General features: G+C 31.6%; 1 protein-coding gene across 1 annotated transcript in view; it reads right to left on the bottom strand.

Annotated features, from left to right (window-relative positions):
* Positions 1 to 216: 216 nt before the first annotated feature.
* LOTGIDRAFT_232003 (hypothetical protein) overlaps positions 217 to 14,962 on the bottom strand; it is a gene marked incomplete at its 5' end in the record, with an annotated part of 30,643 nt that continues 15,897 nt past the window's right edge. Inside the window, 15 exons of the mRNA XM_009055562.1 lie at positions 217 to 1,296; positions 1,599 to 1,730; positions 2,248 to 2,384; positions 2,858 to 3,016; positions 3,326 to 3,629; positions 3,744 to 3,971; positions 4,285 to 4,590; positions 4,842 to 5,027; positions 5,474 to 5,578; positions 6,124 to 6,297; positions 7,291 to 7,460; positions 13,246 to 13,503; positions 13,910 to 14,019; positions 14,375 to 14,455; positions 14,763 to 14,952. Coding sequence (XP_009053810.1) covers positions 1,204 to 1,296; positions 1,599 to 1,730; positions 2,248 to 2,384; positions 2,858 to 3,016; positions 3,326 to 3,629; positions 3,744 to 3,971; positions 4,285 to 4,590; positions 4,842 to 5,027; positions 5,474 to 5,578; positions 6,124 to 6,297; positions 7,291 to 7,460; positions 13,246 to 13,503; positions 13,910 to 14,019; positions 14,375 to 14,455; positions 14,763 to 14,952 — 2,633 coding nt within the window. The 3' untranslated portion in view covers positions 217 to 1,203. The remainder of the gene's footprint in view (positions 1,297 to 1,598; positions 1,731 to 2,247; positions 2,385 to 2,857; positions 3,017 to 3,325; positions 3,630 to 3,743; positions 3,972 to 4,284; positions 4,591 to 4,841; positions 5,028 to 5,473; positions 5,579 to 6,123; positions 6,298 to 7,290; positions 7,461 to 13,245; positions 13,504 to 13,909; positions 14,020 to 14,374; positions 14,456 to 14,762; positions 14,953 to 14,962) is intronic.

The following is a 14,962-nucleotide window of genomic DNA, read 5'->3' as shown; positions in this document are numbered from 1 at the left end:
GAAAAAAATGAAGAAGTGAGTTATTGCACAAAACATTTTCTACAAATGGGCTAGATGGATGAACTTTGCAAAGGAATTATTACTGACAGTCTTAATGAAAAGTCTCAAGATATTGTGAAAAAAATTATACCAATTTTGCCCAAAATTACTCACAAATATAGCAAATATCCCAAAAGCTTGATGTTATACAAGTGAGTATTGTAGAAACAACGAGAAGACTATGTATATCTATATTAAATATCAACATATAAATAGGATACTATCAACTAAGAATTCAAACTACAGTTTATCAAACGGTACTAGTGACTATTATATGGAGATGAAATGTTGAAAGTTGATGAAATAACTAGTTTTAAAAATGAAATCAGCATAATTTTTTTTTACTTTCATCTCCATCTTTGAAATTTCTAACAATTTACTGTTAAATACACTTAATCTGAGAACCAATTTGCCCCCTTTGCCCTACATAAGAATTCAGTGCCTGCTTGCCCTTTTATATTTACCCAATTTGTTCTAATATCAATGAGATTCTACAAGACATTTGTACATTTACAATTTACATACATTACATAATAATATCAGAACATCTAAAAAACAAACACAGAACTATAAAAGGCTTGTGGTACAAAATTTAGAAAAAACATTGCATTCACAGTTACCAATGGTTTTTGACAGTTAAAAATATTTACACTACAGATATATACATATGCTTTGAATTTTATTTGAAACAAATTAAGGTTTATTTCATTATTTTAAGCAGACTTAAGGTTTATTCAGATGGTATAGACTATTTCTTAGCCTCAAGTGAACTAAAAGGAATTTCATTCAATGCTAATTATACACTTGAAGACTTCTTAATATTCCACTAATGAACTGGACTTATTTTATGGGTATGCCCAAATTTGGGTTTGTCTTGATTCATCAACATCTCAATGATGGTTTGTCCAAATTCATTGAGATTTCAATGTTAGTTTATCTTAATTCATTGACATATCAGTGTTGGTTTGTCTTAATTCATCGACATCTCCATGTTGATTTGTCTTAATCTATTGACATCTCAATGTTGGTTTGTCTATCTTCATTGACATCCCAAAGTAAGTCGTATTTTGTCAGATTGGGTTTTTGTTTAAAAACAGACTACCACAAGGATGGTTTGCCTTAATATCCAGTTGGTTTGTCTTATTATCATAATAATGGTTTGTCTTATTGTATACAGCTCTGTAATTTATCAATCCATTCCTGAGCAGCTTTAGCATCAGTTGACATGAAGTTATAAAATCTTCTCACTGTTCGAATCTGGAAAATTAAATATTTTCATTCATTCAGACTACTTTTTGAACAATTGAACTTGAAATCACTATTATTTTAAAACACCTCGACCAATTTGAACTTTTGGTGGTTAGACTTTTCATCACAATCTCCTTAATATCCAAATCTCATGAAATTGTGGTTTTATGACTGCCACAACAGACTAGATCCTTCCATTGTGTCTGTAACTTCTAGCAGCATCAAAGAATGCTGAATATGACCAACAAAGTTACATTGTAATCTTAACAAAATGCACACAACAGCTAGACATCTGTACCAATTTGACTTACCTCAAAAAATGAATTTTCTTCAGCTTTTTTTGGAGCTCCAGGAAGATTTTTCTGGGGTATAACTGATTCGACATCAGCTAAATTAATTAATCCTTTATAACTAGAATCTTCCATAGCATCATAATAACGTAACTAAAATACAACAAAATAATATGTAGTCATTTCAATAATATTCTGTTATATTTCAATGATATTCTGTAATATTTCAATGATATTCTGTAATATTTCAATGATATTCTGTAATATTTCAATGATATTCTGTAATATTTCAATGATATTCTGTAATATTTCAATGATATTCTGTAATATTTCAATGATATTCTGTAATATTTCAATGATATTCTGTAATATTTCAATGATATTCTGTAAAATTTCAATGATATTCTATAAAATATCAATGATATTCTGTAAAATTTCAATGATATTCTGTAATATTTCAATGATATTCTGTAATATTTCAATGATATTCTGTAATCGATGAAATTTCTGTAATATTTCAATGATATTCTGTAATATTTCAATGATATTCTGTAATATTTCAATGATATTCTGTATATTTCAATGTTATTATGTAAAATTTCAATGATATTCTGTGATATTTCAATGATATTTACACATTTACATATAACAATGTCATCAATAGTCTTACCTCATGTTTCATAGAATCTAACACAAACCATCTTTGTTTCCAACCTTTCAATAAAGCTCCTTGTTTATATAGATAACCTTCATGGGTACGATTTTCACCAATATTAGTTGAAAAATTCTCATACATAGTTGTTGTACCTACAGAAATAACAACATGAATTGAATACATAGTTGTTGTACCTACAGAAATAACAACATGAATTGAATACATAGTTGTTGTACCTACAGAAATAACAACATGAATTGAATACATAGTTGTTGTACCTACAGAAATAACAACATGAATTGAATACATAGTTGTTGTACCTACAGAAATAACAACATGAATTGAATACATAGTTGTTGTACCTACAGAAATAACAACATGAATTGAAGTTGCCTTTGATTTGCTCTAATATAATTTGCCTGACATAATTTTGATAAGAGATTAGATTTAGATAGAGTTGACCAGAAATGGTACTTCACATTTGGACACATATATAACCCAATTACTTGGGCAATAGGGTAAATTTTTATCTGTATGCAATAGTAGGCAACAGATACTCATAGACAGCAACAGAGCATTTGAATTTGTTTTTCTGAAAGTGTCCATTGTAAATTATAAAACTTACCAGCACTAGTAGAACTGGCATCAGATCCTGCAACTCTGGAGATATTGGTGCTACTGGCATTAGGATCTGTTGTGACTGATTTTAACTTGGTACAATTTTTAGGTACTGATGGTTGACATTTCTCATGACAATTATAACCACAATCTATACAATGCATTCCTGAAATAAAAATACATACAGATTGAAATCTAGAATAGTTCCCATTGAACACAATTACATGGTTTTTGTTTGCTTAATGGACAATACAGAAATTCATTTGATAAACTTTTTCAGAAACAAAATGTTTTTTGAAATGTTAACTCTTCTTCAATATAAATATTTTCAATGTAAATTGTTTCTAAGCTACTTTAAAGCTTATTTATATAGTGAAAACCCCTTCTGTAAGTGGCCCGTTTTTGCATACAAAACCTTGTATTATACACAAAACTATGCTATTATTTAGAGACAATAATGATAAAAATATCTTACCAGTTTTAGACAGGCCCCATAATACATGAGAACAATAATCACAGTAGGCAGGAGTAGTGTATGTATGTCTCTCAAAACGATGAGGTTGACTAAACATTCTGGCAGCTTCACCTAACATTTTACCCTTGACTAATATCTCTAACGTAGAGCGTTTATGTATTGAACGTCCATGTGATTTCACTAGCTGGGTGTTAAATGATATTTGTCTATGAACACTATCACGTTGAGGTGATTCTAATTTGTCCCAAATCACTTTCCACTTCTGAGGTAAATGACCCAGATCAGTTTCAAGTTTATGGATTTCCTGAAAAAAAAAAGAACACAATTTCAAAAATAAATCTTTTTAGATTTCAAATGGGTTAATTTCCAAAATTTGGACGTCTGAATTGAGGGAATAATTTGTTTTTTAAAGAATTACCTGAAATTGGAATCTAAAATAATTAGGTTCCTGAAGAAGAATGTTGTCATAGCAACCGTTTAAGATTTTACGTTTGACAATTCCCATGGCCTCAGCTTCATTATCTTCTGATTGGTGTAATTCTTGATTAACCAGTTCAATATCATATGATGGACCATGGCATAAATCTTCATTGAGATAATAACTCCAGATTTTGAGATTCGAAATGTTAGAATAAGGACGCATAACCTACAAAAAATAAAAATCTCTAGAGGATTTGAGTTCTTGGAGAAAATGGTCTTCAATTTGATATGGCTTTTGATATTGGATTTTCAAATTGCTTTAAACCACAAAGCTACTCAAAGCTAAAAAATAAAGTGAACAACTTGCTTGCTTGTGTATAAGTTAGATTGTTCCTTAAACTGGCCTTGTGTTAATTTCTACATAAAACTACCTAAAACTAAAATGGACTGATCCGCTTTATGTTTTTAAACTAACTTGGTTGTGAGCAGAAATATCTTTGCTTGACAATAGGCTAATGCTAAAAAAATATAAGACAAACCTGTTCTTGATCTTCAGGGCTGTACATAAAGTTACTAAAAATAGGTGATTTTCTATGTTGTTTTTCAATATAGTCCCATATAGAATGACCAACAGATTGGTTAAGATGTTTGGGAGAATAACCAATAATCTCATCCATCTCATCCACTTTTGGTGATTTCTTCTCTTCCTGTAACCACCCAGCTTCAACACGTTCAAATTCGTTGTCTAACATGAATGTTCGGAAGCGATTTGACACATAATGGAAGGCGAGAAATTTGATAAAATATTGGTTGAATTCAAATGATAATGGGAACTGATTATGAATCTGAAATGCAATGACAAGGCAATATTAGTATAATCTATCTTTTATTGAATGGACCAAGAAAGAAGGAGGCATTAAAGACGTCAAGGTGGCGATTTTGCTGAAGTGACACGCTGTTACCTTTGTTTTTTTGCATTATGAGCCTCATTTTGGATTCAAAATGGCTGACGCATGAAAAAGGTCTATAGAACCTTGATGGATATTTTTTCCTTCTTATTTTACCAAAGATTGGGTAACCAGAGTAAGAATCTTACCTGATGAACAACATCTAAAAACTGTAAAAATAAAGGAGCGAAACCACTGGCTTGATTTGCTGCTGTCTGGTTACTACGATGAGTAAATCTATGACCAAATGATATCCACTCTTTCTCTATTAAAGCTTTAAAACCCTCTATAGTACGATAGTAAGGATCTAGTAATATTTCAGCTATAGCTATCACCTACAATCACAAGACATAACACAAATTTAAACATTCAGACCATATTTGTTTGATTAAACTGTCCCCAAGGTCATTTTTCATCCAAATAGCTTCAAGCTCTTGAGTTAAAATCAGTTCTGGGGTTGTCACTTTTTCTTTCTTTTTCCCATTCAGTATCTCATTGCTTTGAATAGGTCTCTTCACTGTGTAAGTTCTAAGAACTTTCTTGGTTTATCTCACCTTGTTTGGCAGCAAGTTAAGGATTTATTTCCATAAAGTACATGCTTCAGGGAGATACAACAACACCATCAATGACAAAAATTAGAAATCAAAAACCCTGTAATTTTGACTCAACTTCAAGCTTGAACTCTTCAAATATGAAGGTAAAATGAGTTACCAATCCAATCTCAAATCTTTGAGCTGGTATGGTAGTAAATGATTTGATATGATTATGAGCTAATACTGACCTGTGTGGTGACATCCCAACCATCTTCTAAACAAATCATAACAGATGATCCCTGTACATCTAATAAATCTACAGTAGCACCAGCTAGTTGTAATATAGACTGAATCTACAATTTAACAGAAAAAATCTTTTTACTACCATTTCCTTAACAGGTAACAACCAAAACAAGTGTTTGCTGACGTCACTAATTGCAAAATGTGGTCTTTCCCGATTAGTGACGTCATCAAACACTTAGTTTTAGTGGAATTGCAAGAACCATAGACATTTGATTGAAAATTAAAATGGTGCAAATTGATGTTATCAGTGTCCCCTGATAAACATAGAAAATTAACCTGTATAAAATCCCTTTAATATCCAACAAATAGTTATGGAAAAAAATCGCATTTTAAGTATATCATGATGTTGCTCTCACAAAATAACTTTTTTTCTACACAAGGCAAATGAATATTTCAATGTTAAAATTATGATACGTCAAATTGTTTTAGAGAAGGCACAAAAATGTATATGTAGGTTAACCAAATCACTTTCAGTAGGATATCAGGTTGTTACTAATCACAAAACGATATACATAACTCATTTTTGAGCAAAATGTTGGATATTAAGATTTTACTTTAGATGCCTCCTTTGTATATATTTAGCTGAAGCACCTACCTGTAACAGCCATTCTGACTCTTCTACAGCCTTATAAAAACCTTCACCCTGAACAAAAGCTGTACTTGGTACACAGGCTCTCATCAACTTTTTAAAACTAGCTTTAACATGACGTACTTCATAGAAATCAACCGGTATAAAATCACATTTAGGGAATGATTCAACCTTAATACCCTGTCAACAGAAAAAATAACAATGTCAACTTTACAGTGTTTACACACTTCAGTTTTGGTCTCAAGACGGCCTGCTTGAACATTCATCTGTTAAAGACATAGCAAGCCAATCAAATTTCTTCCCTCTCTAACGCTGAGATTTTGTGACGTGAACAAACTAGTCTTATGATATACTGGAATGCACCTTTTGTTTTCATCACAAAATTACAGCCTGGAAGTGGGTAGGAAAGTTTGATCTCATTTTTATTAGACTGATGGATAAATCTTACTATTTCTGACATGTGATACATTAAGTTGATAAATGTCAGAAATAGTATATCTATATATCTTGTGCTTCAGCACTTCAGCTTCTTATTTGGCTAACTGGACAATCAAGACACCTTCTAAGATAAAGCATTTCTTCCTCAACATCATATTTAAAGAAATATGAGACATTGTAGAAACAATTGTGTATAATTACTTAATTAGATAATTGAAAACATTGGAAACATGTTGGTTTTGTTTTTACAATGTCAATTGTTGAAATGTCATAGTGTTATTTTTCTTTTCTGAAATTGCCATTTTGAATAATAAAACAGTGAAGATGGTATTTATTATTAAATGTCAAGTATGCAAGGTTTCCCCAGTCTTTACAAAATCTCCACGCAATGAAGTTTTCTTTAAATGTCAGTTTATGTTTCTGAAGAATGGAATTGTATCTATAACCTCATTTCCACTGAGAATTGACTACCGTTTAATCGGAAGTGAAATATTTGTTACCAGTACGCCCCCTATTGCCAAACGAGATAAAGCTGTTTTTTGCATTTCAATTGAGTAAAGCATAAAGCTAGCTTTCATTTGGCCCTTGATAAATAGGCCAATTTGACAAAAAATTGTCGAAGAGAAAATGTTAAGCTTTCATGATATATTTCGGTCCACCAGAGATATTACAACTACAGATAGATCCATGTCTAATTTTATGTTTGAATTCTTGAAAAATATGATAATTTCTTACCTTCATTTGTGTTTTTTCACCGAGAACATACAATCGAACTCTATGTAGATGTTGAACTGAATTATTGATCAAATCTCCTCGACTATCTAAATTAGCATTACTAGATCTGGAATCTTGGCCTGATGAGGAAAAGCGTGATTTTTCACGTAAACTACCAATACGTTGTAAAGCTAGAACAATGTAAGGGTTAAAGTAAGCTCAAAGCACCCCCAAAATAGCTAAAACTAAGCTACTTGTTAATGCACTGAGTCTAAAATACCAAACATGAAAATTGAAAACTAGAAAAATGAATAAAAACCTGATAATTCTTCTTTAAAAAGTTAAATAAAAAATATAAAATTTCATGAAAAAACTTATATATGTATATAGGAATAATACCATAACAGGAATATAATATACTCTTTATATTAAAATTAATCTCTACAAGCTATTAAATATTTTGATATCATTTAAACATTAGTGATATATTATCAAATGATAACAATTATATTAATTGAACACAAAACAATACTTGAACATAAAACAGACTATGATATGATAAAATACTAGTTCTGTCCCTTAATCCCTTCCAACAACAATCAAGTATGTAGTGAAAAATCCTTTGCCAGAAGATGACACTAAATCAGGTTTTCTGTTATCAATCTTAAATTGATAAGTGACCATCATAAATGCAAGTTTAGCAACCAGTTATGTCAAAGAAACTATGAAAGGTGCACGATGGTGAATGAAAAAAGAAGTTGAAGATTACTCTTTTGACTCATGGCAAGATAGAATCCCTGGCTACTTCAGCTACCATCCAACATGTCCAGAAAATGTAAAATATTTTAACTAATGTGGATGCATTCTTCTTAAATCAATGAAATGAATGGAGTTTTACATCCTAATTTTCTGCACCATGTGGGCTAATGAAGACAGGCAACACCATGCAGCGTACAATGATTTAAATTTTGCCAGGACAGCGGCATTAGCCTGCTCTTTTGGCATTCTTTTTTTGCGCTGTAAAAAAAAAGTTACCCAAACAAACAAGAATTCTATTTCACTGAAGTTTCACCATGCAACTGCTAACATAACTTTAGGAATGGACGCAAGCATTCTGACTGGATAAGACAATCAAATTCAACAAGACAGCAAGAACAGACAGCACAAAATAAAGCATCTTATGATAGACAATCATAAATTACATCACAATTCACACTGATCTAACTCAATCGAATATTATTTTATTTAATTCCAGGCTTTTGATCCTTTAGAATAATATGTGGCTTCTTTACAGAAAAGTTAAAATCATTTAATCTGTTGTAAGAATATCTCATTTTTGATGCTTACTTTTTTTTACGAAAATTTTATATTCATTTGACAGCAGTGTGAATTTCTGATTAAAGCTATGATTACAATTTCTTTGTTTCTTTTGTTTCATTTTTTTCATGGGTGACTTCACTATTCATACATGATTGAGAACAGTCTTTTTATGTTACGTTTCAACAAATTTGGGGCCAAATCAGGTCATACTTTATTATAATCTTTGCTAACCAATCAAAAATATTGTTAAAAGTAAAAGTAGATATTTATTGATTGGTTGAATATTTAAGTTACCTAGAAATCATTTTGATTAACTTGTTCAGATCACGGATGACAAGTGGAATAACCCATATAAAAATACCAGAAACAAACTGTCTACATTTACAATTAAATCAGATAAAAGTTAAAGGGACAGATGTGGCATTTTAGGGGGTTGATTTAGTCTTGAATGTAGTTTTCAGAAGTACTAGATATGTACTGAAATCGCATAATTCCTTCAAAATAATTCAAACTAGGAATTTTACTCAGTATTTCTATATATGTCTCTTCTATTTATCACAGAGTATCTTAAAATGATGAGTCAGCATTTAAACGTTCAAACGCAGATAATTCTAGAATAACCTGGATTTGAAGGCACAAATTTCGACGATGAGCTGATTGGCTTAGCTAAAGAATTCCTGTTTCTGAGACTAAAGTATGATTGGTCCAAAAAAATGAAGCACCTGTCCCTTTAAAGTAACCTTCTCTGCAAACAAACAGAACTATAGAAACAAAATGTTGCATTCCTTTAAGTAGACAGCTAATGAGCTAAGATGTCAATATGTTATTAGTAATTTGTAGTAAGTGTTGCATTAGATTCATAAGTTGTGCTTAAAATATTATTTATATCAGCCACAGTCAAACTGTCTCTAGAAAAGAAATGAGTTATTAAGGACATAAATGACAAGCTCTTCTCTTGACAAGCCTACAAACTCAACTTCAAGAGACAACAGTAAAGCATTTGAAGCTAAATTGAAACCTAAATTTTATCAACTCACTCATTATACAGTTAGATTTAAAGCAGGAGTTTCAAACAAATCAAAATGGACTGTGTTTATATTTTGAATTGTATCAAGATATCTTTCTTTAAACTATGAGGGTTGGTCAAAATGTTTTAGAGTTACGTCACTAATAATTATCCACAGATAACCATATATAGTGTAGCTTGTTGTTTTCTACAGCAAAGGTCAATAGCTAAGGTTGTATTTCAAAAAGACCTTCAAACCAACCTAGAGGCAAAATGAATCTAGAAAATGATTAAGTTTTTGACCTTAGAAGGAAGTGCCCCGAAGGAAATCAATGTTCAAGATGTATGGAACGAATGCACCGAGGTTATTCTACCATCAAACGTTGGTCAGCCCTTCATGGCAAATGCTATACTGACAGAATTGAACTTAAAACTGCTGTGGATGAGTTTTTACTTTTAGGGAGTTCTTTCTGTCAGAAATTGGGAAACTTAGAAAAGTGGGTCTCGTATACCCTGTATAATGAGTAAGACTAAGTATAAACAAACTAAATTAAATCTAGAAAAACAATCTGGTTTAGTCATCATGCTTTTTTGGGGATTTTTACTGGCATTCTAAAGATAAAATAGAAATTTACTCTGAACGCCTCTTCTAGCTCTCCTTGGCATTGTTAAAACTGAAAATAAAAATATTGTTCATGAACATCACCAAGATATCATGTCATGTAACCAAAACATCTAACACAGTAACTAAAATATCTTGTCATCTATAGATACACAGTAACCAAGATATGTTGTCATCCAAAGATACACAGTAACCAAAATATCTTGTCATCTAAAAATACATAGTAACCAAGATATTTTGACATGTACAGATACACAGACTGTAACCAGATTATCTTTTCATCTAAATAAAGGCAATGACCAAGATATCTCGTCATTTAAAGATACACAGTAACCAAGACATCTTGTCATTTCTGGAGACACAGTAACAAAAATATCCCCTGTACACTGTAACCAAGATATCTTGTCATCTATAGATACACATTAACCAAGATATCTTGTCATCTATAGATACACAGTAACAAAGATATCTCGTGAACAATAGTTACACTGTAACCAAGATATATTGTCATTTATAGATACACTGTAGCCAAGATATCTCGTGAACAATAGTGACACTGTAACCAAGATATCTTGTCATCTATAGATACACTGTAGCCAAGATATCTCCTGAACAAAAGTGACACTGTAACCAAGATATGTTGTCATCTATAGATACACAGTAACAAAGATATCTCCTGAACAATAATGACACTGTAACCAAGATATGTTGTCATCTAAAGATACACAGTAACCAAGATATGTTGTCATCTAAAGATACACAGTAACCAAGATATCTTGTCATCTAAAGATACACAGTAACCAAGATATGTTGTCATCTAAAGATACACAGTAACCAAGATATGTTGTCATCTAAAGATAAACAGTCACCAAGATATCTTGTCATCTAAAGATACACAGTAACCAAGATATGTTGTCATCTAAAGATAAACAGTCACCAAGATATCTTGTCATCTATAGATACACAGTAACCAAGATCATCATTCTGTTCATCTACTCTTGACACTATAGGTATATCCTGAACATTGTGTAACAAAACATAAGACATCTTTATATTATCACATTTAGAATGAATTCTAAAAATAACTACCCAATATTCAACCCATGAAAACAGAACTGAAAGAGTCAAAATGGTTGTTAGTAAAGAAATTAGTAAAACCTGAAAATGAAACACATTGACAAAACAATAAATTGTTAACTTGTTAAATTTCCTCTACATTACCAAACAGATTTTTGAGATTCTCAATTAGTTCATGTATGTTTTATATATTTCTTGACGTGTGCTCCAAAATGTCTTGCAGAGTTTTGGTTCATTTGAACCATTTTTTTATATTTCACATAAAATACACATGCTTTGGCAATAAATCATAGCAAATTGACGACAAATCATAATGAATTAATAAAATATTTTGCAATAAAACAGCCACTTTAGCAAATTGATTACTTCTAGAATACGTTGACTAACCAGAGTCAGAATTAATTTTTAAAATATGTTTAAAAACATGAAAAACAACTTGAAACTAGAGTTGTCTCTACCCTCATTGAGAATCTCAAACATCATAACTATATTTTCTGTGAATGTATGTGGTGTTATAGTATATAATTTGCTCCCAGAAGCACTGGCAAGGGATATAGTATGTGAATTAGGAACAGATGAGAATAAATACAGTGTATATGAAAGCAATATTGTGTATCTTTGTGTTATTGCAGAAATGAATGTAGTTTGGAAATATCTCATAATCTTACTATTTCACAAATGTTAAGGAAAATAGTCTTTGGTTGCAAATAAGTATTGAATCATAATTTTTGGATAAAAACATTCCAAACACAAAATAATTGCCCCTTTGCAAGTCTTACTTAAAGTTAAATAGCCTTAAAGAAACATGGTGGACAAGTGCTCTATTACTTTTGTTATCCAATAGCAGGGAACTTTTGGCCAAAACATTATTTCTTAATTAATTTTGATTAAAATGCGGTAAATATTATCTTACGCTGTCGTTTTAAATAAAATAGCAAGATTATGATTGACAGGTTTTGAAAGTTGTGTAACCTACGAATAGATTTGTGGTGGTTTTTGCCAAAGCTAGCCCGAAGTCGTTGAACAGCGTGAGAGGCACCACTCTTCTTAAAGATATCACCCTCAGAAGTCAGATTTGTTGTGGCTAGAGTAGGGAAGCAAATAAAATGCAAACAGAATATTTAAGCAAATAATTAAAAAAAAAGATTTCAAATAGTTGGAGATTCAAAACTATCCATAAATTGCTAAGTAAGCAAATAGTAAAAAAACCAAAATTCCAATCCCTTATACTCAAAATTACCATTTTTTATAAAACCTCAGCCAAAACCCAAACATTTATAAGTATAAAATATATTGTTCAACATGCAAATCAAAAAAAACCATTTGTAAGCCATCCAGAAAATTTGAATTAAACAAGATTAGCAAGAACAAAAACTATCTACATGCTTTAAGGTGCCCTCACTCCGTAGTGACCACCAGTTGTGTATGGTTGCGAAAAAGAATATCAGTATATAGGGTCATATGCAGCGCTCGTACTTTACCTAAACTGTGACTAAAGTTAGACTTAAGTTGACCTTTAGATATGCACCAGTCGATCTGTACGAAAGTCGTGCTTAAATTTGACTATCAAAATATAGAAAATGAAAGCCTTAATCCTAACTTTGTAAAGTTCGACTTTAGCCAAAGTTCAACTTTAGTCAAGGTAAGAGCGCTGCATACAACCCTTAGCTTCCAAGGCAACCCCCATGCAACTGAGTTGTGTTCAGTATAAATGACCATTATTCACAACTGGTAATCACTATAGTCTGAGGGCACTTTTTAATAAAAATGTTCAATGTAATGTAAGTCATTTTGATTTTTAGAAAATTTCTCATGTTAAATTTTAAATGGAAACTAAAGTGGATTTTAGAAACACTGAAAAATCTACACACAAGAAATGATAATATAAAACAATATCTGATTTTAGCTATGGAGACAAAAAAGGGAGAAATAAGCACAATCTTTTACTTACATCCTGGTTTCTGTTTATTAGCTACACTAGATCTCTGAGTGGTAGTTGCTTTATAAACACCACCTCGTCTTATGACGTCTGGTGTTTCTGGTATGTTTAAAGGATCCATTAGTCCTACCATCATTAAGGAATCTAGACTAGTAAGGGAATCACTGTAAGAAGGGTGGTAGGAACGAGCATTGTTTGGTGTAGCGGCCACCACTGCCATGAAATATTTCTCTTGTTCAATACTGGAAGATGTTTCACCATGGGATGTACCTACAATTATAACAATTCAAAAATCTTGAACCACCAAATCCATTTTACATCAAATTTTTGTGGTTCAGGTAGGACAACTTCATGCAGTGAGCTCTGAGGAATCTTTTTTTTATTACATTACAGCATTAATCTATTTTTTTTTTATTTCGAACTGTTCAAGAGTCATTTTTCACCATCCATAATCGATGCACAGTCTGCAACACACAATAAGATTTACATTAAAAAAAGATATGCAGCATGGATATGGGGCATGGGCATAGGGTTTTCCACCACTGGCAACCTGAGAAATTCAAAGAAAAAATCTAAACCTATGCCAAGATAGAATCATTGATCTCCAAGTCACATATTGCAATATTTGGCTTACAGGACCCAAGTTAAAAACAAGACATTGAAGATTTCTACTGACCAGAAGAAGGATTGTGACGTAACATACCCATCAAACCACGACTATGTAAACCACTAGCTCGTAATAATAACGCTTTAGTTCTAGGATGTCGCCATGTTATAACTGGTAATCTACAAAAATCAACATATATTATAGTCTACATTTAGCTTTCAGCTCTCAAGTCCCAAGATTTGAGCTCCCTTATGATAAGTGTTGAGACAGGTGTCACTAGTGAAGCAGAGCAAGATTATTTTTTAAGGACACCTTATACCATTCTATCACTGGGTTTGTCAACTATGCCAACTTCTGTATAATGTCTGTATTGAAATGTACATCAGTAATGCATTTTGTAAATATCTAAGACTTCAACTGAAGTAAAATATAAGAACTCATAGAATCAGAATCCATAATCAATTATATGAAAAGTTTAGGTTTTACAGTACGCAATAGTAAAGGCAGAGTTTTAAGAAAGATCAAAATCTTTACCTGTACTGCCGATGGCATCTAGCAAATTTTCTTATACTTTCATCTGTTACAGCTGCTGGTACGACTAGTAAAGCAGGATAACTGAAATAGAAGCAAATAGAAGCTATGGCTGTCCCCAGAAAACCATGGCAACCACACAATCCTTTATCTTGGATTATATTCAAATTTGAAGCAGCTATGTCTGATTGTATCAAAGAATTTTTTCTAAGTCAATCAATTTCTGGTATTATCACATTAATCTTCAAATGTTAACTTTTGGTGATACAAAATCATTATGAATTTGAGAAAAAAATAAGCTCAGCAAGCATGAGAAACATTTCGTGGCCTTGGAGCCTGGTTGTAGACCACAACACTACACATTGAATTAATCATATTTACACTAGCTTACCTTCTACACACAGAATAGTTAGCATTAACAGTAGATATTCGAAATAGATCTCGATTAGATTTCTGGCCCACCATACAGAGATTGACAAATCCTAATCTTTGATAGTCTTGAAAACTTGGTCTCTCCATCAATCTTTCTAGATTCTTAGGATCATTGGATAATGATGAGGCAAATTCACTTTCATCAATGACTGAAATATA

Source organism: Lottia gigantea, assembly GCF_000327385.1.
Source record: "Lottia gigantea unplaced genomic scaffold LOTGIsca_25, whole genome shotgun sequence".
Classification (NCBI taxonomy): Eukaryota; Metazoa; Mollusca; class Gastropoda; family Lottiidae; genus Lottia; species Lottia gigantea.
Note: the sequence above shows the minus strand (reverse complement) of the source record. Positions and strands in the feature narration are given on the sequence as shown.